At 44.2% G+C, this 25,014-nt stretch overlaps 1 protein-coding gene across 1 annotated transcript in view; it reads right to left on the reverse strand.

The window, feature by feature from the left end:
- Positions 1-25,014, reverse strand: part of ADAT3 (adenosine deaminase tRNA specific 3) — a 227,467-nt gene that overhangs the window by 140,420 nt on the left and 62,033 nt on the right. Inside the window, exons 5-6 of the mRNA XM_077250852.1 lie at positions 2,513-2,601; positions 2,283-2,394 (exon numbers count right to left, since the gene is read on the reverse strand). Coding sequence (XP_077106967.1) covers positions 2,283-2,394; positions 2,513-2,601 — 201 coding nt within the window. The remainder of the gene's footprint in view (positions 1-2,282; positions 2,395-2,512; positions 2,602-25,014) is intronic.

Consider the following 25,014-nt stretch of genomic DNA (forward strand, 5'->3'; position numbering starts at 1 on the left):
ATTCTCGCTTTTCCAGGCGGAGGCTTCAGTACCTTGTCAAATGGAAGGGTTATGGCCAGGAGGATAATTCTTGGGTTTTTGCCTCTGATGTCCATGCTGCTGATTTGGTCTGTGCCTTTCATCTGGCTCGTCCTGATCGGCCTGGGGGCTCTGGTGAGGTTTCGGTGACCCCTCTTCAAGGGGGGGGTACTGTTGTGAATTCTGCTCTTGGGCTCCCTCTGGTGGTTGTTGGTGGTAGTGCAGTTGTCTTGGGGTTGTAATCCAGGGCAGGTGTTTCTGCTGATTGCAGCTCTATTAGGTATTTAGGTGTGCAGGATCCATGAGTTAATGTCAGTTGTCCATTGTACTTGGAGGGATTGCATCTCTCTCTGGCTCCTCATGCCCTGCTGCCAATTCAACTAAGATAAGTGTCTGTTTTTTTGTCTCTGTGCACACATGCTGTGTGCTTTGCAATTCAGTGCTATTCATTGTGTTTTTGTCCAGCTTAGACCTTGTTTGGATTTTTCAGTCATGCTGGATTCTCAGGAGATGCAGATATACTTTCTATGTCTTTAGTTAGATGTAGTATATTTGTATTATCTGCTGTGGATATTTTTAGGATTTTAATACTGACCGCTTAGAATTCTGTCCTATCCTTTTCTGTTTAGCTAGAAGTGCCTCTTTTGCTAAATCCTGTTTTTCTGCCTGCGTGTGTTTTTCCTCTTATACTCACAGTCAATATTTGTGGGGGGCTGCCTATCCTCTGGGGTTCTGCTCTGAGGCAAGATAGAATTCCCATTTCCATCTATAGGGGTATTTAGTCCTCCGGCTGTGTCGAGGTGTCTAGGACGTGTTAGGTACATCCCACGGCTACTTCTAGTTGCGGTGTTAGTTTAGGGTTTGCGGTCAGTACAGGTACCACCTACTCCTGAGAAAGTCTCTCATGCGGCTCCAAGGTCACCGGATCATAACAGGTCTTCTGCCGTGCTCACCCTCTCCTCCACCGCTCTCATACGTCTGTCCATCTTTTGCAGGGCTGCATTAATCTGTGCTGTGTCCCCTTTTACCTCCTGCATCTGCAGGGCTAGGGAATTCAGGGATTGCTGGCACGAGGATATCAGCACAACAACGTCTCTGAGGGTCAGCTCCTCTTTCTGCATTAAGCCTTCAGGTCCCCCCCTGCCCCCACCATGCTGCCTCTCTCCTTCCCCCTCTGTACCTCATGCTTTGCAGCGAGGACTGTATTCTCCTCCTCCTTATCAGCTCCAGCTCCGGTTCCTTGCTCTGCCTCCCCGCAGCTTCCACTCTGGCATACTGCTGAAGCTTCGACGTCACCTCCATACGCCGTTGACATGCGGCGTTCTCCCTGTCAGCTTCTTTTCTGACCTCGGTGCCATCTTGGCTGGCTCCTGCATCGCCAGCACCTGCATCCTTCTGCCTCCGTCTGGTCATTGCCTCTGATGCCGGATCCAGCACTCAGCACGGCTTTGCTCCCCAGACCTTCAGCTAACCGGTTTGTGGCAAAAAAGTCCAGTAATCAACGTTTGCACAGGATATTTGTCCCTTTAGCAGCGGGAGCACTCTTCCCTGTGTCCACTCAGATGGCCAGCTAGGACACGCCCCCTTGATCAGCTGTTAAAAGAGTTTGCGATGACTCCTCTCAGTAGCATTGTGTGTGGCTGCTTTTGCTGCTTAGTCCCTTTCTCTTGAAGGGGAAGGGGTTGCAGTGAACTGAAGTAGCAAACTAGGATATTATTGAAACCATGACGCTGTGTGATAACAGAGTACAAGGCAATCGATGGAGTGCTGTGGCTCATTCAATTAGTTGATTGGCAAAGGTGTGGGAAATAAGGCCCCTACAGATCTGATGGCTGCTGAGTTTGAGAAAAAAAAATTAATTTTAAGAATCAAGCCTAAGAAAAAGTGTCTGCTGTCTAGTTCCCTCATCAGGCTAAGCTTGACTTGACAGGTCACTCTCTATTGGTACATGGAGAGACCAGTCAGTCAGGCTTAGCCTATATTTTAATGTCAGCACTGTAGTTTGGTAGGGTGGAAAAAATTAAGCAGCCCCAATTTCCTGGCACAACATTTAGAGCAGAGAACGTGTGCTATATACAATAAACGCTATCCTATCCGTAGTGGTTACAGATCAGTTACTGAAAGAGCGAACACTAGTATAAATATTACGACAATGTGAGGAGACCAAGAGTCCGATTCCTCATTTCCTACCAGACTGCCATAAAGACCAAGCAAGTAGAATGTATTGTATGAAGCCTTTCTGTAATCAATTCCTAATTACTGACCTGGATATATGTCAGCACTGGCTTCCTCTTCCTTACACTGCTCGTCAGTGCTTATATAGGTTTCTTCTTCTCCATCTAATACTTTAATATTAATAGCACTCAATTCTTCATCCTAAACAGACAGAGAGATATTGTAATAAATGTGATGACAAACATTGTAAAATCTACCCACACTGGATTATGCACTGTGAATTCACATTTTCATGTTGGTATTTGCCAAGTCCATTTACCTGATGATCTGACAGGATGCAGGAATATTCTTTTGGGCAGCCACCAGTACACAGAGAACTTTCTGGAGTAGTACTGTTACTGGATCCATCTGTAGCAATCATACAAACATAGTGGCCAAATAGATAACCTGTAGGTTTTCATCAGAAGACCTCTAATGACTGGAGGTATCTGGGGCTTTCACAGCCTTAACAAAATTTCATTTTTTGGAACAATGTAGTCTTTATAGTCTTAACCTCTTCATGACAAGACCAATTTCCATTTTTGCATTTGTTTTGTTCCTCCCCTTCTTCCAAGAGTCATAACTTTATTTTTCTATCCACATAAACATATGAGGGCTTGTTTTTTATGGGACAAGTTGTACTTTTGAATGACACCATTGGTTTCACCACATAGTCTACTGGAAAATAGGAAAAAAAAATCCAAGTGTGGTGAAACTCTTACAAAAAAACCTACCCAATTCGGACTTTGTTTTTTGGAAATTGTTTTTTCACGCTGTACATTATGTGGTAAAAATGACCTTGCAATATGATTCTCCACATTAATGCGACAACGGCAATACCCAATATATTCAGTTTTTTATTATTTTAATGAGGAAAAAAAAATTAGAAATTTCCAAAATAAAATTTCTTTGGGCGGTGTCTCCATTTTCCGGGACCTGTAACATTTTTATTTTTCAGCCGATGGAATTATGTGCTGACTTATTTTTTGCGGGTCAAGACCACATTTTTATTAATAGTCCAGTCAAAATACGAAAAAAAAAAATACTTTACCTTGAACAAATTCCAAGAAAGCGTTTTATTGTTGTTTTTTTTTAGTATTACATGTAGGAAAAAACATACTAAAAGTTTACCAAGATAGGGTTACCACAAAGGGTCCAAATGTGACGTCAAAGAATATGGCCGCCAAAGCTGTAAAATGTTAAATGCGACTTGCCTTTCAGTGTCTATCATATTTCTTTTACAATTACTACTATTATTATATTTATTATTTAACAATTTTTTTATCTTCTTTTACAGAGCTGAGAATGATGGAAAGTCAAGAAACTTGCCCCTTATGCAGCCATGAAGTAGAAGATGACGGAGAAAGAGTGGTGATTGGTGCAAAAGGAGCTGAAGGGATTAATAAAGCCAGTATTGAGAGGGGCATTAGCACTATGGTAGCTGCTGGAGCAGTGGTGCACAAGAGATGTCGTATGAACTACACAAACAAGAAATAGACTTGCATAAGAAAGCTACTTCCGTTCATCGTTAGCCTGCGAAGAGAGGTACACGGGGGTGTCTACTGGATCCTATGATTGCACAACGCAGTGTTTGTTCTGTGGACATGAAGTGGTGAAGACAAGATCTAGTAGTGATTTGGATGACTATAGCTTTGTTAAAATGGATGGATTTGTAAGGTCCATCATGTCATATTGCAAACAGCGTAATGATGACTGGGCAATCACCACTCAAGGGAGAATCGCGTACTTTGGGAAGGACTTACATGCTGCTGACTGTATCATCGACATTAACTTTCAAACAAATTACGAATTCCTATGCGTCATGGTGGTGGATCTACTACAAAGAAACCGTGGAAGGTAGGGAGGCCAATGAACATGGACCAAGAGCAAGCGTTCTTGAGAATGTGTGCATTTCTCGAGGACAACGATGAAGAGCAACTGACTGTCACAGATCTTGCAAAGAAAATGACGGAGTATCTTGTAGAAGGAGACAGTGCTGCCTATAGTAATAAATGGCTGAGGTATAGGCTGGAGGAGAGGTATGGCGATTCGCTATTCATAGCAGAGTGTGAAGGGTTGCCTAACATTGTAACATTCCGTGAAAAGACCAGAATAACTCTGAGGGACTATTTCCGTAGTCAGGAAACGGATGAAGAAGCCCAGAAAAGAGCCATCATAGAGACTGTGGTCAAACTAATCAAGAGCGATATCAAGTCTAAGATCCCATCTTTAACCGATGAATATCCGAAGACTTCTTCGCTTGAATGTCAGTCTGCCTTAGATTATCTCACCCTGAGTTTGCTTTGCTTGCTTGAAACCCTCTTTGTTGGAAAGGACATTCACAGAAAGGTCGCAAGCATTGGACAATCAGTTGTTTAGACTGTACGTCCCAGGGCTGTAGAAGCTCCATTGCAGCTTGGGTTAGCAGTCCAGCTCCATCATCATTTCAGGTCTCGATTTCTTGTAGACAGTCTCTCAGCCATGGGATATTGTTCATCATATTCGGAAGTTCAGCGATTCGAGGAAAACGCTGCCACTTCTGTTGGCCAGGATGTACTCGGTGGTACCATAGATAGACTGGATACGGCACTGCTGTTCGCTGCGGACAACATCGATCATATTATCATCAAGTTAGATGGGAAGGGGCCTTCTCATAGTATTTGATAGTATTTGATGGTTACATTGGAGGACCAAACACTAAGGACATTACCCATCAGCGAAGGTGCAAAAAACGAACAAGTAACAAAGTGAATATTGCTGAAGGAACGAAATTTGTCAGGAAAAAGGAGGACTTCCTTTCGAATGTGGAGAGCAAAAAGTCTCTTATCAATCTCTCACAGCACATAAATGACAGAGGTTGCCACGTAATACAATCAGAGGGGGATGCAGATGTGGAGATTGTTAAGGCAGCAGTGTCAATGTCATCCAACAAAAGTACTAGTCTCATTGACGAAGATACAGATCTTTTGGTGTTGTTACTTCATCACGCGTCAACCAGCGATGGCAACAAGCTTTATTTCTACTCGGATAAAGGGAGTCCTGCAACAGTGTAATAGTATGCAGGTACTGAGTATGTCACCACGGAACAGACAGACCAACAGTTGAGGTGTTTAATAACAGGAATCAGGTTCTCCTCGCAGGGAGGAAGCAAAGGAAAATAACTAGCAATAAAACAGTGCAAAAATATGGGAGTCAAACAATGTAACAGAAGTAAGCAGGATTTCTTGAGAAAAGAACACTTATCAGTCTAATGAGGATTTGCTTGAAGGGTCGTCTTCTCCAACGTAGGCACCGAGAAACAGCGGCACTTGTCATCCCTCTGTTGTCTGTGGGCGGAGTAGTTTGTAGGAGCCCGCTGCCTGGGGTTTCAGGAGTAAATGTGATATGCACAGGCTCTGAGTCTTTAGCTTTCACAGCACAGCCTATCCCGGGAAAACGATGGTCAGTCTATTATTAAGTCTCTCACCAGGAATCAGGGGCTCTGCACTATTAAGTCTCTCACCAGGAATCAGGGGCTCTGCACTGATAACGCGGGTACCAGGGGGTCGCAGTCTCTGCACGGGCCAATGTCTCTACACGGGTCTCAAAGCATCCCTCTCCAGTCACAGCAGAGTCTGCTTTATGTACTCTCAAGAGGCAGTCTTTCTGGGCAATCTCCCTGCATTTGTCCTCTGACTGGGAGCTCTCTCTCTCCCAGAGCGCAGCTGCACCCTGCTCTGACCGCTGCTCACGCTGCTCTGTTCCTTGCGCGCGTGCCTTTCCCGCTCTCTGCCCGGCTTCCTTCCGATCCCAGTCTCTAAGTCTGCCCCCTGGGGAACCTGCAGCACAGCTCAATGGTTCCAGGCACAGAGCCGAGAAGGTAACCACCCCCAGACTCTTCTTGTGTTTCACCTCCTTACAAAAGTATATGAGATTAAGGTTATGAAGAAGTTCCTGGGAAACCATGTCTGCAGCAGTCTTCTGTTCCTTCATGCATTCACGGGTTGCGATACCACTTCCGCGTTTTTTGGAATCGGAAAAAAACTCGGTCTACACAAGGTTTTGAAGGGAGACTCGGCCTTAAGTAGCTGTGCTAAAATCTTTTCCACATCTAACAAAAACAGAGCTGAGATTGAAGACGCTGGGTGTAAAGTGATGGTGGCAAACCTGGAGACAATCTGTCTGCAATGAGGTATTCTACTCTCTGCAAAAAAGTTGGTTCAGCCAAAATTTTTGTTACACCTGAACGACTGCCACCGACCTCCTCTGCAATGAAGTATCATGCCCTTCGGAGTTACCTCCAAGTGATGCTTTGGATGGACAATGGTGAGGCCATGGACACTACTGAATGGGGATGGGAATTGCAGAACAACAGTCTAGTTCCAGTGATGATGGATACTTCACCTGTGCCAGAAACACTTCTTAAAATAATTCACTGCAATTGTTCTCGTGGTTGTAGTACACTTCGGTGCAATTGCAAAAGACACGGACTTACCTGTTCACGGGTATGCGGACCATGTCAAGAAGGGCATTGTGACAATATGAGTTGAGGAAGCAGTGTCTGATGATGAAAATAGTGACTATTGAGCTGACACGCTTATTCAGTGATGAAGTAGGTCTTAAAATGCACTGTGCATTAATTCTATAATTTCTAGAAATGTACATATATGTCATAACATCATTCGATGACGTCATGACCTCGCCTGTCCATGTAGTTAGTATAAAACTTTGTATAAAAATTGTTATATGAAAATATATAGTATACAAAATGCAAACTCTTCTGTAACCTAAAGCTACAGCTTTGAAATAGGGAAATATTCGTTATTTTTAGTGTGATGGCTGTCATCGTCTTATGACGTCATAGTTAGGACCTTTGTGGTGATCAATTTTTGGAAAACTTGTAATATGTTGTTCCCCACATATAATAGTAATAAAAAAAAATCATAAAACGCTTTCTTGGAATTTGTTCCGGGTCAAACCGTATTTTGACTGTACTATAATGCCATTTTGGGATAGATGTTACTTTTTAAATCGCTTGTTGCTGCCTTGCTGTGGAATTGCGGTGAACAAAAAAAACATAATTTTGGCCTCCTTTAATTTTTTTCATTTACAGCATTTACAGATTGGGTTATTTTTATATTTTGGTAAATCGGACTTTTATGAATGCGGTGATACCACATGTGTATATTTTTAATATTTTTATCTTGAATGGGGGAAAGATGGGGGCGATTTGAACTTTTAGCTTTTTTCTTTTATTTTAAACATTTTTTTCTTAAATTTTCACTGTTATTGTTCATCCCATTAGGGGACTTAAAGGATGCGATTGTCCGATCGCTTGTGCTATATACACTGTGTTCCAAATTATTATGCACAAAGAGTTTAGGAGTGATAAGGTTAGAATTTTTTTGTTTGTCATTTAAACTCATTGATGGTGATGTGTGTCAGGGCTCTTTATATCACTGAAAGCAATTGCAGATACCTGTGCAATTTAGTTTGGCAGGTGTGTCCAAATAAAGGCAAGACTACTTAAGAAGGCTGTTCCACATTATTAAGCAGCCTACATTTTTTGCCAAAATGGGAAAGAAAAAGGATGTGTCGGCTGCTGAGAAGCAACAAATTGTGGAGTATTTAGGTCAAGGCATGACTACAATCAACATTACCAAGACACTTCATCGTGATCATCGCACAATCAAGAAGTATGTAGCGGATTCCCAGCACACGTGCGTGCTGATAAGGAAAAATTGAGGACTCTTTCCAACAGGCAATTGTATAAGATTAAAAGAGCAGCTGCAAAAATGCCTTGTCATAGCAGCAGACAAGTTTTTGAAGCTGCTGGTGCCTCCAACATCCCCAGAACAACAAGATGCAGGGTCCTTCAGAGGTTTGCAGCTGTGCGTAAGCCATCCTGTCGACCACCTCTATCCACTGCACACAAGCAGAAACGGCTCCAGTGGGCCAAACCATACATGAAGACTGACTTCCAAACTGTTTTGTTCACTGATGAGTGCCGTGCAACGCTCGATGGTCCAGATGGATGGAGTGGAGGATGGCTGGTTGATGGACACCCCATGAAAATACAGCTAAGGCGCCAACAAGGAGGAGGTGGAGTAATGTTTTGGGCTGGAATCATGGGGAAAGAGATTGTCGGCCCCTTTATGATCCCTGAAGGGGTAAAGATGAACTCCATAATCTATCTGGAGTTTCTAAAACCACACTTCCTGCGGTTCAAGAGGAAGAACTGTGCTTTCCGCAGCAAGATCATTTTCATGCATGATAATGCACTGTCTCATGCTGCAAAAAACACATCTGCATCTCTGGCTGCTATGGGCATAAAAGAGGACAAACTTATGGTGTGGCCACCATCTTCCCCTGACCTCAACCCCATTGAGAACCTCTGGAGCATCATCAAAAGGAGTGTCTATGATGGCGGGAGGCAGTTCACATCTAAGCAACAGCTCTGGGAGGGTATTCTGTCCACATGCAAAACAATTGAAGCAGAAACCATCCAAAAACTGACAAATTCAATGGACGAGAGAGTTCAGAAGCTTCTTTCGAACAAGGGGTCCTATGTGCAAATGTAACAGCACCTAGAATAAAGTTTTCACTTGAAAACTGTTTGATTTCATTTTGTAATAAGCTGATAATGCTTATAACTTCACAATTGACCATTTTTTTTTGTTCAAAATAAAAAAAAGGTTAAAAACTCTGTTGTGCGTAAAAATTTGGAACATGCATCTTGAGTGTTTATTTTTTTTAAAAAGATACTGTTTTCATAGGCAGTTTGTTCCAAAACATTGCAATTATACTAGAATAGTAGATGACTGGAAAATAACAATGACTGCAATTCAGATAGGTAATTTAGAGAAAATATGAGGAAATATTATTTCCATAATAATTTGGAACACAGTGTACAGCAATGCCACACTGTCACTATATGAATACCTGACACCCATGTGAATTGCAAACAAGGCATGAAGGATGGCTGATGTTGGAACATATGGGTTCAAATGGAGGGTGTGCTTTTATTTTGGACTTATTTTTTTTTTATGTACTATATACATTCTGACCAAATGGTCACAGGAACCCACTGTGACCATCAATGATGCCATAGGTTTCCCCAGTTCTGCACTTAGGAACAGTGCTGAATATACATTGGTGCTTACTTGCAGCAGGGTAGATTAGAGTTTTAATGCCCCAAGGGTTGTTTGCACGTTAATGACCAGGCCAAATTTTACAATTCTGACCACTGTCCCTTTATGAGGTTATAACTCTGGAATGCTTCAACGGATCCCGGTGATTCTGACATTGTTTTCTTGTGACATATTGTACTTCATGATAGTGGCAAAATTTATTTGATATTACCTGCGCTTATTAGTGAAAAAAATGGAAATTTAACAAAAAATTTCACAATTTTCCAAATTTGAATTTTTATGCCCTTAAATCACAGAGATATATCACACAAAATACTTAATAGGTAACATTTCCCACATGTCTACTTTACATCAGCACAATTTTGGAACCAAAATTTTTTTTGTTACGGATTTATAAGGGTTAAAAGTTCACCAGCAACTTCTCATTTTTACAACACCATTTTTTTTTTAGGGACCACATCACATTTGAAGTCACTTTGAGGGGTCTATTATCAGGATCCTGTCAGCACCGGCGCACTGCCACAGCTGAACAGGCTGACTCACCCACACTGCGGGAGAGCCCGGGGTTAGATACCGCAGGGAAAGCTCAGGCAGATGGGACCTGAGCAGCGTGCGGAGTATGGAAGAGAACAGAAGGACCTACGATCATGTGACTACAGGGGGCAGGGCTTAGCGTCCTGCAGCTGGAGATGAGTGCAGGATTCTACAGGGAACCTGAAGTAGAGGAGAGGGGAACCCAGGTCAGACAGGCGGGGGTCATACACGGAGAGGGCGGCGCGGTACAGGAGGGGCAATCAGAGAATAGTCGGAACGTAAGCAAGGAGTCATACACGGAGATAGCAGCGCAGTACAGGAAGGACAGACAGAACTCTAAACGGGGACAGAACCAGATCAGAACCAGACAAGCATAAAGTAACAAAGGCACAAAGCACAGACACAGGCACAACAGGGTCACACACACTCGGCCAACAGTCAGAGTATAAGCGACCAGGAATGACCCCACAATGAGGCTATAAGAAGCCTCCCAGAATCCCATAGTGAGGCCGTGCAGATAAACCTCTGAACTACCTAATCCCACAAACTAAGCAGATCATGACATCTATATGATAGAAAATAACCAAGTGTGACACCATTCTAAAAACTGCACCCCTCAAGGTGCTCAAAACCACAGGTGTTTCACAGGAATTTTTGGAATGTTTAACAAAAAATGAACATTTAACTTTTCTTCACAAAAAATTTACTTCAGCTCCAATTTGTTTTATTTTACCAAGGGTAACAGGAGAAATTGGACCCCAAAAGTTTTTGTGCAATTTGTCCTGAGTACGCTGATACCCCATATGTGGGGGTAAACCACTGTTTGGGTGCATGGCAGAGCTCAGAAGGGAAGGAGAGCCATTTGACTTTTCAATGCAAAATTGAATGGAATTGAGATGGAATGCCATGTCACATTTGGAGAGCCCCTGATGTGCCTAAACATTGAAACCCCCCACAAGTGACACCATTTTGAAAAGTAGACCGCCTAAGGAACTTATCTAGATGTGTGGTGACCACCTTGACCCACCAAGTGCTTCACAGAAGTTTATAATGCAGAGCCGTAAAAATAAAAAAATCATATTTTTTCACAAAAATGATCTTTTCGCCCCCAATTTTTTATTTTCCCAAGGGTAACAGAAGAAATTGGACCCCAAAAGTGGTTGTGCAATTTGTCCTGAGTACGCTGATACCCCATATGTGGGGGTAAACCACATAAGGAGTGCCGTTTGACTTTTCAATGCAAAATTGGCTGGAATTAAGATCGGACGCCATGTCACGTTTGGAGAGCCCCTGATGTGCCTAAACAGTGGAAACCCCCCCAATTCTAACTGAAACCCTAACCGAAACACACCCCTAACCCTAATCCCAACCAGAACCATACCCCTAACCACACCCCTAACCCGAACACGTCCCTAACCCTAATCCCAACCATACCTCTAACCCCAACACACCCCTAAACCTAATCCCAACTCTAACCACACCCCTAACTCCAACACACCCCTAACCCTAATGCCAACCCTAAACACACCCCTAACCCTAATCCCAACCGTAAATGTAATCCAAACCCTAACCCTAACTTTAGCCCCAACCTTAACCTTAGCCCCAACCCTAACTTTAGCCCCAACCCTAAATTTAGCCCCAACCCTAACCCTAGCCCCAACCCTAAACCTAATTTTAGCCCCAACCATAGCCCTAACGGGAAAATGGAAATAAATACATTTTTTAAATTTTTAGTATTTTCCTTAACTAAGAGGGTGATGAAGGGGGGTTTGATTTACTATTTATAGCGCTTTTTTTAGCGGATTCTTATGATTGGCAGCTGTCACACACTAAAAGACACTTTTTATTGCAAAAAATTGTTTTTGCGTCCCCACATTTTGAGAGCTATAATTTTTCCATATTTTGGTCCACAGAGTAATGTGAGGTCTTGTTTTTTGCGGGATGAGTTGACATTTTTATTGGTAACATTTTCGGGCACGTGACATTTTTTGATCGCTTTTTATTCCGATTTTTATGAGGCAGAATGACCAAAAACCAGCAATTCATGAATTCTTTTTTTTGGGGGTGAGAGGGCGTTTATACCTTTCCACGTTTGGTAAAATTGATAAAGTAGTTTTATTTTTCGGGTCAGTACGATTACAGCGATACCTCATTTATATTTTTTTTATGTTTTGGCGCTTTTATACGATAAAAATGATTTTACATAAAAAATAATTATTTTTGCATCGCTTTATTCTGAGGACTATAAGTTTTTTATTTTTTCGCTGATGACGCTGTATGGTGGCTTGTTTTTTGCGGGACAAGATGACGTTTTCAGCGGTACCATGTTTTTTTTATATCCCTCTTTTAGATCGCGTGTTATTCCACATTTTGTTCGACGGTATGATAAATGTTTTTTGCCTCTTTTTTTTTTTTTTACGGTGTTCACTGAAGGGGTTTACTAGTGGGACAGTTTTATAGGTCGGGTCGTTACAGACGCGGCAATACTAAATATGTGTACTTTTATTGTTTTGGGTTTTTTTAGATAAAGAAATGTATTTATTGGAACAATATATATATTTTTTTTTTACTGGTAAATATTTTTTTTTTTTTACTTGTTTACTTTGTCCCGGGCGGGACATGACTATATAGTGTCAGATCGCTGATCAGCGATCCGGGGCTTGCAGGGAGGAGGAGGTAGGAGATGTGATCGCGTTGCTCTGAGGGTCTCAGGGAAGCACGCAGAGAGCCCCCTCCCTTCGCGATGCTTCCCTATGCCGCAGGAAGGCTGCGATCATGTTTGATCGATGTTCCGGGGGTTAATGTGCCAGGAACGGTCCGTGACCACTCCTGGCACATAGTGTCAGATGTCAGCTGCGATAGTCAGCTGACACCCGGCCCCGATCGGCCAAGCTCCCCCCGTGAGCGCGGCTGATCGGTGATGACGTACTATCCCGTCGGTGGTCATACGGGCCCATACCACCTCAATGGGATAGTACGTCATATGTCAGAAAGGAGTTAATGGACGATTGGTTTGACCAGCAATTTAAAACTCTTGACTAATATACCACAAAGATGCTGAAATATATCTTTGTATGTAACTGTCATAGAAAATATTAACCCCTTAAGCCCCGAGGGTGGTTTGCACGTTAATGACCGGGCCAATTTTTACAATTTACCACTGTCCGTTTATCAGGTTATAACTCTGGAACACTTCAACGTATCCCGGTGATTCTGACATTGTTTTCTCGTGACATATTGTACTTCATGATAGTGGTAAAATTTCTTTGATATTACCTGAGTTTATTTGTGAAAAAACCGGAAATTTGGCGAAAATTTTGAAACTTTTGCAATTTTCCAAATTTGAATTTTTATGCCCTTAAATCACAGACATATGTCACACAAAATACTTAATAAGTAACATTTCCCACATGTCTACTTTACATCAGCACAATTTTGTAAACAACATTTTTTTTGTTAGGGAGTTATAAGGGTTAAAAGTTGACCAGCAATTTCTCATTTTTACAACACCACTTTTTTTTAGGGACCACATCTCATTTGAAGTCATTTTGAGGGGTCTATATGATAGAAAATAACCAAGTGTGACAACATTCTAAAAACTGCACCCCTCAAGGTGCTCAAAACCACATTCAAAAAGTTTATTAACCCTTCTGGTGCTTCACAGGAATTTTTGGAATGTTTAAAAAAAAAATGAACATTTAATTTTTTTTCACAAAAAATTTACTTCAGCTCCAATTTGTTTTATTTTACCAAGGGTAACATGAGAAAATGGACCCCAAACGTTGTTGTGCAATTTTGGCTGGAATTGAGATGGGACGCCATGTTGCGTTGGGGAGCCCCTGATGTGCCTAAACATTGAAACCCCCCACAACTGTCGCTATTTTGGAAAGTAGACCCCCTAAGGAACTTATCTAGATGTGTGGTGAGCACTTTGACCCACCAAGTGCTTCACAGAAGTTTATAATGTAGAGCCGTAAAAATAAAATATATTTCTTCACAAAAATGAAATTTTCGCCCCCAATTTTTTATGTTCCCAAGGGTACCAGAAGAAATTGTACCCCAAAAGTTGTTGTGCAATTTGTCCTGAGTACGCTGATACCCCATATGTGGGGGTAAACCACTGTTTGGGCGCATGGCAGAGCTCGGAAGGGAAGGAGCGCCGTTTGATTTTTCAATGCAAAATTGAAACCCCCAAAAGTGACACCATTTTAGAAAGTAGACCCCCTAAGGATCTTATCTAGATATGTTGTGAGAGCTTTGAACCCCCAAGTGTTTCACTGCAGTTTATGACGCAGAGTAGTGAAAATAAACATTTTTTTCCCACAAAAATTATTTTTTAGCCTCCAGTTTTGTATTTTACCAAAAGTAACAGGAGAAATTGGACCCCAAACGTTGTTGTGCAATTTGTCCTGAGTATGCTGATACCCCATATGTGGGGGTAACCACCGTTTGGGCACATGGCAGAGCTCCGAAGGGAAGGAGCGCCATTTGGAATGCAAACTTAGATGGAATGGTCTGCAGGCGTCACATTGCGTTTGCAGAGCCCCTAATGTACCTAAACAGTAGAAACCTCCCACAAGTGACCCTATATTGGAACCTAGACCCCCCCTAGGAACTTATCTAGATGTGTTGTGAGAACTTTGAATCCCCAAGTATTTCACTACAGTTTATAACGCAGAGCTGTAAAAATAAAAAATCATTTTGTTCCTACAAAAAATTTTTTTTTAGCCCCCAAAATTTTTATTTTTCCAAGGGTAACAAGAGAAATTGGACCCCAGAAGTTGTTGTCCAATTTGTCCTGAGTACGCTGATACTCCATATGTTGGGGTAAACCCCTGTTTGGGCGCACGGGAGAGCTCGGAAGGGAAGGAGCTTGGTTTTACTTTTTCAACGCAGAATTGGCTGGAATTGAGATCGGACGCCATGTCGCGTTTGGAGAGCCCCTGATGTCCCTAAACAGTGGAAACCCCCCAATTCTAACTGAAACCCTAATTCAAACACACCCCTAACCCTAATCCCAACCGTAAATGTAATCCAAACCCTAACCCTAGCCCTAACCCTAATGGTAAAATGGAAATAAATACATTTTTTTATTTCTTTATTTTTCCCTAACTAAGGGGGTGATGAAAGGGGGTTTTGATTTACTTTTATAGAGGGTTTTTAGCGGATTTTTATGACTGGCAGCCGTCACACACTAAAAGACGCTTTTTATTGAAAAAAATATTTTTTTGCGTTACCACAATTTGAGAGCTAGAATTTTTCCATATTTTGGTCCACAGAGGCATGTGAGGTCTTGTTTTTTGCGGGACGAGTTGACGTTTTTATTGGTAACACTAGGTAGTACTAGTGACCCCTCCGGCCTGTGATATCAGGGATTTGCGGGATTAGAAAAGTCCTCATAAATATCGTATCCCTGACAGTAACGAATGTTAAAAGTGAAGTAGATTTTAGGAGACTGTATGAAAGCAGGAGATAAGGTCCTACACTGCAGATATGAGTTGCCAAGATGGTTGGCCTCAGTGATGTAAATCCCAGGAGAAAGTGTACCAGTAACAAAAGGTTATTGAGATGGTTTTATTTTTTATTGGATTTTGGTTCCAGGATTTAGAAGCGACCAAAAGAGCGTGGGTGGAAAAGGTCTCTCCCATAATCTAGTTTGAGTCTTACAGGTCTAATAACAGGCAGCTGTGTTAGCTCAGCAGTGTGCGTATTGTGTTAGAGCAGGAGAAAGACAGTTCATGGTGGATCAGAAGTGCTCTAATGACAAGGTGGTGAGACCGTTTTGATGTACTTTGCCTTAACCAGAGAGGACTGTTTTATTATTCATTTGTGCTGAAGAAATGTTTCCATTTTGGCGATGTAAAGTTTATGAAGGGCAATAAACTTTATTCTCTTTGGATACAAAAACCCTGTGCGCATCCAAGTGGCTACCAGAGAATAAAATCCTCTACAATACTCAAAGTGGTTGTATTGACATATAATTCTGATTACCTCTCATCTTCATCAACCTCGGATGGGTGGGAATCAAAAAAACAGCACCCCAACAAACAGCTGTTATTAGCTCTGGTGGCTGGTGAATGTAAATGCAGCGCCCCAGAGTCCTGGTCGTTGCAGTACTGTGGCTCCACCACTATGGGGAGCTATGGTGCGTCCGATGGCACTGAAGGAGTTCATCTGATCAGGTATCACAGACACCAATACATTTCACAGCCGGGCCTCCGGGGGGAGCTAAGGGTGCTATTCATTAGGCCACTCCCCACCATAGTGGGTAAACTGGGGGTCAGGCAGGAAGTTAGATCAGAAAGCTGACTGGGTTGGAACCAGGCAACACCTTGTGGCAGAGGGTGTTGTAGGGGAAGATACAGTAGGGTCTCTGTCAGGGGTGGGATCCTGACAGAGGCTTGGCAACAAGAACGAACGTAACGGGACCGTGCCTGCTCCGGGTAGCGGCGGTGCCCAAGAAAGGATTAGAAGAGAGATAGATTGTGCTGAGTGAGAAACGGGATCACGCAAAGGAGAAATACCAGTAGGAGTCGTGCTGTAAGACCGGAGCAACATCCTACTGAGGCGCAATACCGGTGGCCGGAACGCCGAGGGAGTAGAACAACATTCAGCTTCAAGCAATACTCCAAACAGCGGCAGGACAGTCAGTCTCAGGCGGGCTGTCTAACTCAAATCACCTATGAAGTCTTGGGAGGCAATTGTGGGAGAGGGGCGTCTCTAGGGTCCCGGAAGAACTCCAGGCCTACCCATCAAACGGGTGCCGTTCCTACCCGAACCTCAGGGAGGGACGGAGGATTAGCAGAACATCATCTAGTCGAGTTGTGAGGGAACATCAGAAACAGACACAACAGTTGTGGGGTACTTTCCGTAAGCACAGCAGGGAAGGACTACAACACATAGCGCTAGGGGGAAGGCACAGATTTCCTCCTGTGAAGAGAACTCTGGAAGTGTCATTGGATCGGCCGGACTTGCGCAGCCTGGTGAGCCGTATTCTGGATTGAGGACCCAGAGATCTTCAGTAAAGAGGTAAAGAGACTGCAACCTGGTGTCCTCATTATTTATCGCGACCTGCACCCCACAACTGCACCGTTACAACACCACTTATTGCACCGGACGTCCCCCACTGACAGACAGGGCCACGGACCGGGTCTAGCCACCGTGACAACCCCAGGACTGAGATCCCAGAGGCCCGGCTCCGGGTACCCCTCGGCCCTGCGGCGGTGTGGGGGCGCTCCAACTTGGCGTCACGAACAGGATCTACTTAAGCCTGAAGAATCAGGTCATGTGTGCCTTGGAACTGTGATTTGCTGTGTTGGGACTGTACTTTATCGCAAAGACTGCGGGTTGTCATTTGCCGCCAAAAGTTCGCGCCAAAAACCGCCGCCATTGCAGCGACACAGGGAGCGCAGAGGAGAAAGGAGGGCGTGCCATGGGAGGAGACTACCAAAGCGGCGCCAGAAGTAGCGACCGCCCCCTCCAATTCCTGCTGCGAGATGACGACCTGCCCAGCAGCAGGAGAGAGCCGCCCCCTGACTTGCGACGGCGGGAACGAGGTGAAGGAGGAGCTCGACCTTGGAGAAATGGCAGAGTCAGATACATGCCTTGCCCTCGAATGCCAGACAGCGACGATGAACAGAGGGGGCCCGAACAACGGCGAGGTGAACCCGGCTTGTCCTCATTCATCAGAGGAGGACCCGCGTCCACCGCAGCGGGAGGACCTGAGTTCCTCGGAGCCGGTAGTGGAGCTGAGCCTACCTATCCCGATCTCGGAACTAGCCGAAGAAGAGCTATGGGGAGCGGAGCCGTATACGGAGATTGCCGGGGCGGAGCCGCGGTCCGGGCTGCAGCCGACTCCAGCGTCCTCGTTAATGGAACGGACCGACATCGGTGGAATTACATCAGACGCAGGTATAGAAAGCGTCCCTGCTCCCCCGACCGATCCCGATCCTGCGATCGATCCCAGCCCCCACAATAACCGTTTCCTCTTGGCGGGGCTAGGGGTATTATCCCCCGGCGCAACGGGGAGGCTGATACCTCTGCCACCGACCCAGACGGGGGAGTTCGTAGATGTGAGCCCGGAGGGAGTTATCCTCCGGTGGGAGGCCCCCCGAATTGGGCTGGATGGGGTCCGGCGAGAAGGTCACACCGTTGCCGTGCTGAGTTGGGAACAATATAAGCGGTACTTGATCCTACAATGGAAGGACTGGAAAGAGAGGGAACAAACTACCGCCGCATCAGCTGTGGACCAAGGGCTGAAGCCTGCACGGTCGGGAGGTGTCCACCATCAGCTGATGTCTGGCAACCTACCAAGAGAATAAACCTCGGAAACCTGAAAGTGTAAATAGTTCTTCTTTTAACTGTTTGTTGACTGTTTGCTGCTAAACCCGTCCAGGGTTAATTCCTTATGGATCCCTCTGCTGACCCGGGATCCTTGTTGTTTTGTTTATGTTCTCAAGTTTGCACAAAAGTTTACAGAACTGCCGTAATCATGAACAGTGCGTGATACAAACTTTTTTGTAAATAGTTTGCACCTTCTTAAAGGCGCTTCCTACTGGTTTTACTTAGAAAGAGACTCTTTGCGAAGATACCGCACCGGAGCCTTTGCTGAGTATGGACTGGTAGTCTGAGAAGACGTACTACCTCAGAAAGACTTTATCCCCTCTTAAAGGGGATGAACAACTATGTACTTATGAGTGATACTGTTTTAAGAACAGTAATGTGATGATAATGCTTGAAAGAACATGATAATGCTTATATGTTGAAGTTACTTGTATTGAACTAGTTGGCTGTAAGACAAAGAAATGTTGATAATGTCCTTAAGAAGAAAGAATGAGAGTTAGAGGAAAGATGCAGTAGGCCCGTAGGGGTAGACAGAGTCCTGCATAGAGTAAGAAGAGTAAAGATGGAAGTTTGATATTTGATAATGTTGATAGAAGATGGGGATAGAAGGTAGACCCTGAGTCCTCCATAAGAAGTTAGTTATTGTAAGAAGAAGAGTTAATAATGTGATACCGAGGACAGAGAGTGAACCCGTAGGGGTTAGGTGGTAGGTCCTCTTAGGAGCCATATGTAGATGGCTCAGTGTTCTCAAACCCGAAAGTATGTTATGTTCTATACTGTGTATAGTAGTTGAAAAGGCAGTAGGCCCTGGCTGAACGGGGCGGTCCTGTAACAGAAAGGAGAGGCAGTAGGTCTGGTGCCGATAGGACAGGCGGTCCTGCAGATTCAAAGAAGGAGAATGAAAAAAAGTTAATTTACCTTATAATGTGATTATAGGAAGGTCTTTGGTGGATACAGAGTGTATGTCCTTAAAGGCAATGTTAAATTATTGTTCAACAATTTTTGCACTTAGTAGAATACCCGGTTGGGTAAGGAAAGTTAATTATAGCATGTTGCTATGATATTTAACCATGTTTTGTAACGTTCAAGTGTCCTCACCTCCCATAAAGGGAAGCTTGTTCAAGTATACTTATTGTTATTGCACTCAACCAAACTCTATGTCTTTTTGCTAAACTTGTATTGTTGTTTTCTTCCCAGTCCCGGAGTACTGTGTTTAACCAGGGGGGAGTGCAGCGCCCCAGAGTCCTGGTCGTTGCAGTACTGTGGCTCCGCCACTATGGGGAGCTATGGTGCGTCCGATGGCACTGAAGGAGTTCATCTGATCAGGTATCACAGACACCAATACATTTCACAGCCGGGCCTCCGGGGGGAGCTAAGGGTGCTATTCATTAGGCCACTCCCCACCATAGTGGGTAAACTGGGGGTCAGGCAGGAAGTTAGATCAGAAAGCTGACTGGGTTGGAACCAGGCAACACCTTGTGGCAGAGGGTGTTACAGTAGGGTCTCTGTCAGGGGTGGGATCCTGACAGAGGCTTGGCAACAAGAACGAACGTAACGGGACCGTGCCTGCTCCGGGTAGCGGCGGTGCCCAAGAAAGGATTAGAAGAGAGATAGATTGTGCTGAGTGAGAAACGGGATCACGCAAAGGAGAAATACCAGTAGGAGTCGTGCTGTAAGACCGGAGCAACATCCTACTGAGGCGCAATACCGGTGGCCGGAACGCCGAGGGAGTAGAACAACATTCAGCTTCAAGCAATACTCCAAACAGCGGCAGGACAGTCAGTCTCAGGCGGGCTGTCTAACTCAAATCACCTATGAAGTCTTGGGAGGCAATTGTGGGAGAGGGGCGTCTCTAGGGTCCCGGAAGAACTCCAGGCCTACCCGTCAAACGGGTGCCGTTCCTACCCGAACCTCAGGGAGGGACGGAGGATTAGCAGAACATCATCTAGTCGAGTTGTGAGGGAACATCAGAAACAGACACAACAGTTGTGGGGTACTTTCCGTAAGCACAGCAGGGAAGGACTACAACACATAGCGCTAGGGGGAAGGCACAGATTTCCTCCTGTGAAGAGAACTCTGGAAGTGTCATTGGATCGGCCGGACTTGCGCAGCCTGGTGAGCCGTATTCTGGATTGAGGACCCAGAGATCTTCAGTAAAGAGGTAAAGAGACTGCAACCTGGTGTCCTCATTATTTATCGCGACCTGCACCCCACAACTGCACCGTTACAACACCACTTATTGCACCGGACGTCCCCCACTGACAGACAGGGCCACGGACCGGGTCTAGCCACCGTGACAACCCCAGGACTGAGATCCCAGAGGCCCGGCTCCGGGTACCCCTCGGCCCTGCGGCGGTGTGGGGGCGCTCCATAAACACTAAACTAAGGGGAATGGCACAGCTCCGTTTAACCCCTTTATAACCTTTGATGTATGCATATGTCCAGGTCGCCTGGTACTTAATGACCTTCGACGTATAGATACGTCATGGCGATGATGTGCGCGAGCGATCACCGCTAGGTGTCAGCTGATTCTGACAGCTGACACCCAACACTGCCTGCAGGGGCGCTCTCGGCACTTTAACTCCCTAAATACTGGGATCGATTTTGATTGCAGTATTTAGCAGGCAAGTAGAGGGTGGGAGCCCCCTATGATCTCCGATTGGCAACCCAGTGACATCATCACGAGGGGGCGATTGTTGCCATGGTGACCCGGTGATCACCAGAGCTCGCAAACTTGCTCACAGTTTGTCAGTGCAGCACTGACAGTTTGTAAAACATGGCAAAGTTCCTGATTTAGTGTTGGAAAAAAAGAGTCCTATTCTATAGAATCAGGTTTAAGTACAAAAACAAAAGCAAAACCGGATACCTGCATTTTGGTGCATTTTTTTTTCAATTCATCTCAATGGGTGAAAAACGCTGAAAGAAGTGACATGCTCCATTGTGCAAAAAAAATACAAAGCACAAAATCCTGATAAAAAAAACAAACAAGTAGTGTGCATGAGATTTCTGAAATCTCATAGACTATGCTGGTACTGTAAAATGCAGTTGAAAATTTGCATAAAAAATGCTGCAAAAACGCATAGCGTGAACTTAGCCTAAAACTATCCCAGTAGTTAATTCCTTTAACCCCTTCCCTACATGCGCCGTACTACTACTGCTCTGCGTGAGCTCTGTTCCCGCAAAGAGCAGTACAGTATGGTGCACCGATCGCGTGGCCTCACGCTGTGGCGATCAGGTGTGGGTGTCAGCTGTATGTGAGAGCTGACACCCCGCAGCAACGCCCATGATCGGTGCTAGCACCGATCACATTCATTTAACCCCTCTGATGCCGATGTCACTAATGACAGTGAAATCGAGGAGCATCACTCCCTGTGCGCTTCCATCAGGACAACGTTATCGCGTTGGGTATCGCTGTAATCGTACTGACCGAACAATAAAGCTGCTGTACCAATTTTACTACACACAGAACGGTGTAAAACAAATCCCAAAAAGCAATTCCTGAATTGCTGGTTTTTGTTCACTCTGTCTCCCAAAAACCGAAATAGAAAGCGATCAAAAAATGTCATGTGCCTGGAAATGGTACCAATAAAAAAGTCAGCTCGTCCCACAAAAATCAAAATAAAAAAGTCAGCTCGTCCCACAAAAATCAAAATAAAAAAGTCAGCTCGTCCCACAAAAATCAAAATAAAAAAGTCAGCTCGTCCCACAAAAATCAAGCCCTCACATGACTCTGAGGGCCAAAATATGGAAAAATTATAGCTCTCAAAATATGGTGATGCAAAAACTATTTTTTTTGCAATAAAAAGCGTCCTTTAGTGTGTGACAGCAGCCAAACATAAAAACCTGATATACATCTGGTATCTCTGTAATCGCACCGACCCGAAGAATAAAGTCGCCTATAAGAAGAACGGTGTTAAAAAATAGAACCAATTCTTCACCTGCTGTTGATTTTTTTCATTCTACCTCCTAAAGATCGCAGTAAGACTCGATGCACATTTATCCCGCGCTGAGCGCTTGCATCGGGGTTTCCGTGTAAATCTCTGAAATATGTGATTCAGACGGAACCTTTGGCAGAAGAGTCCCTATAATGAGGCAGATAGAGGCACTGTGGACGCCATAGGACCTGTGATCCGGCGGTGTCTGTCTTTTTAGGATTGCATTAAAGTGCTGTTGGCCACAGTTTTGTGTGTTTCTGAAAAGAAGGACAATGCTGAACAGAGGTCAGATGGAGCCCAGAGTAACTCTTCTCCCTCATTATAGTGAATGGATCCCTTGGGGGTTTCATCTGAATCACATCACTCAGAGATTTAGATGGAAACCCCAAAATAAGTGGTCAGAGTAGAGCGCCGGATAAATGTGATCAAAAACATTAAGTAAATGGCCTGTGATCCGTCGGTGCACGTCTGTTTAGGATTGCATAAAAGTGTCATCAGCCACAGTTTTGTGCACTTACTGTAGTCTCTACTCAGGTCCGTTATCTGTTAACGGAAATATCACTACACATGTAGATTAACTCCTAAAGGGGTATAGTTTCCAAAATGGGTTCACTTGAGGATGGATTCTGCTCTTCTAGCACTTAGTGGCTCTGTATATGGAGTCCGCAAACTATTCTAGGAAAATCTGTGCTCCAAAAGGCAAATAGACCTCTGTCCCTCCCAAGTCTCACCATGTTCAGCAGAAATTGTGGGACAAATTTTGGTGACATTTTCACCCATTTTCCAGTGTGAAAATGTAAAATCTGAGGCTAAAACAAAATTTTGGTGGTTAAAAAATGTACCATATATACTCGAGTATAAGCCGACCCGAGTATAAGCTGACCCCCTAATTTTGCTACAAAAAACTGGGACAACTTAATTACTCGAGTATAAGCCTAGGGTGGCAAATGCAGCAGCTACCGGTAAATGTCAAAAGTAAAAATAGATACCAATAAAAGTAAAATTAATTGAGACATCAGTAGGTTAAGTGTTTTTGAATATCCATATTGAATCAGGAGCCCCATATAATGCTCCATAAAGTTTATGATGGCCCCATAAGATGCTCCATATTAAAATATGCCCCATATAATCCTGCATAAAGGTTAATAATGGCCCCATAAGATGCTCCATAAACACATTTGCCCAATATAATGCTGCACAAATGTTGATTATGGCCCTATAAGATGCTCCATAGAGATATTTGCCCCATATAGTGCTGCACAAACCTTGATTATTGCCCCATAAGATGCTCCATAAAGATGTTTGCCCCATATAGTGCTGTACAAACCTTGATTATGGCTCCATAAGATGCTCCATACAGACACTTGCCCCATATAATGCTCCACAAACGTTAATTATGGCCCCATAAGATGCTCCATAAAGATATTTGCGCCATATAGTTATGCAATAACGATTATGGCCCCATAAGATGCTCCATAAAGATATTTGCCCCATATAATCCTGCACAAACTTTGATTATGGCCCCATAAGATGCTCCATACAGACACTTGCCCCATATAGTACTGCACAAACGTTGATTATGGCCCCATACAGACACTTGCCCCATATACTGCTGCACAAACGTTGATTATGGCCCCATAAGATGCTCCATACAGACACTTGCCCCATATAGTACTGCACAAACGTTGATTATGGCCCCATACAGACACTTGCCCCGTATAGACGCTGAAGACGGAGCGGCGCCCGGAATGAGGAGCATGTGAATATCGCGCAGCGCTGCGCTCCCCTCCCAGTTATACTTACCTGCTCCTGGCGCAGTGCAGTCCCTGCTTCCCCGGCGCTGCTGCTTCTTCCTGTATTGAGCGGTCACCGTTACCGCTAATTACAGTAATGAATATGCGACTCCACCCCTATGGGAGGTGGAGCCGCATATTCATTACTGTAATGAGCGGTACCATGTGACCGCTCAGTACAGGAAGAAGCTGCAGCGCCGAGGAAAAGACGTGCAGGGACCACGCCAGGTGCAGGTGAGTATAATTAGACAGCCCCCGCTCCCCCTCCCCTGCCGACCCCTGGGTATGACTCGAGTATAAGCCAAGAGAACGACTTTCAGCCCAAAAAAATGGGCTGAAAATCTTGGCTTATACTCGAGTATATACGGTAATTATTTTTTTCTTCACTACCCAATGGTATAAAATTCTGTAACCCACCTCGTGGTGTCAATATGATCACTGCACCCTTAGATGAAATCATTGAGAGGTGTAGTTTGTAAAATGGTGTCTTTTATGGGGGAGTTCTGCTGTTTTGGCACCTCAGGTGCTGTACCAATGTGACTTGGCACCCTCAAACCAGTCCAGAAAAATTTGAACTCTAATATGGAGCTTCTTTCCTTCTGAGCTTTGCACTGTGCCTCAATAGTCATTTTCGACCACATATGAGGAATTGGCGTACTCAGGAGAAATTGCACAACACATTTTTGGCTCCATTTTCTCATGTTAACCTTGTGAAAATGCAAAATTTGTTGCTAAAAAACATTTTTGGATGAAAGATGTGATTTTTTTATTTTTACGGTTCAATGTTATAAACTTCTGTGAAGCACCTGGGGGTTCAAGGTTCTCACCACACATCTAGATACATTCCTTGAGGGTCTAGTTTCCAAAATAGGGTCACTTTTAGGGTTTTTCCAATGTTTAGGCACATCAGGGGGTCTTCAAATGTGACATGGCGTCTGCTAATTATTCCAGGAAATTTTGCATTCAAAAAGTCAAACGACGCTCTTTCCATTCTGAGCTGGACCTACAGCTGTATTTGCTGCTCCAACTGCTCCAGCCAGAACTGTG

This window comes from Ranitomeya variabilis, chromosome 4 (genome assembly GCF_051348905.1).
Source record: "Ranitomeya variabilis isolate aRanVar5 chromosome 4, aRanVar5.hap1, whole genome shotgun sequence".
Taxonomy (NCBI): domain Eukaryota; kingdom Metazoa; phylum Chordata; class Amphibia; order Anura; family Dendrobatidae; genus Ranitomeya; species Ranitomeya variabilis.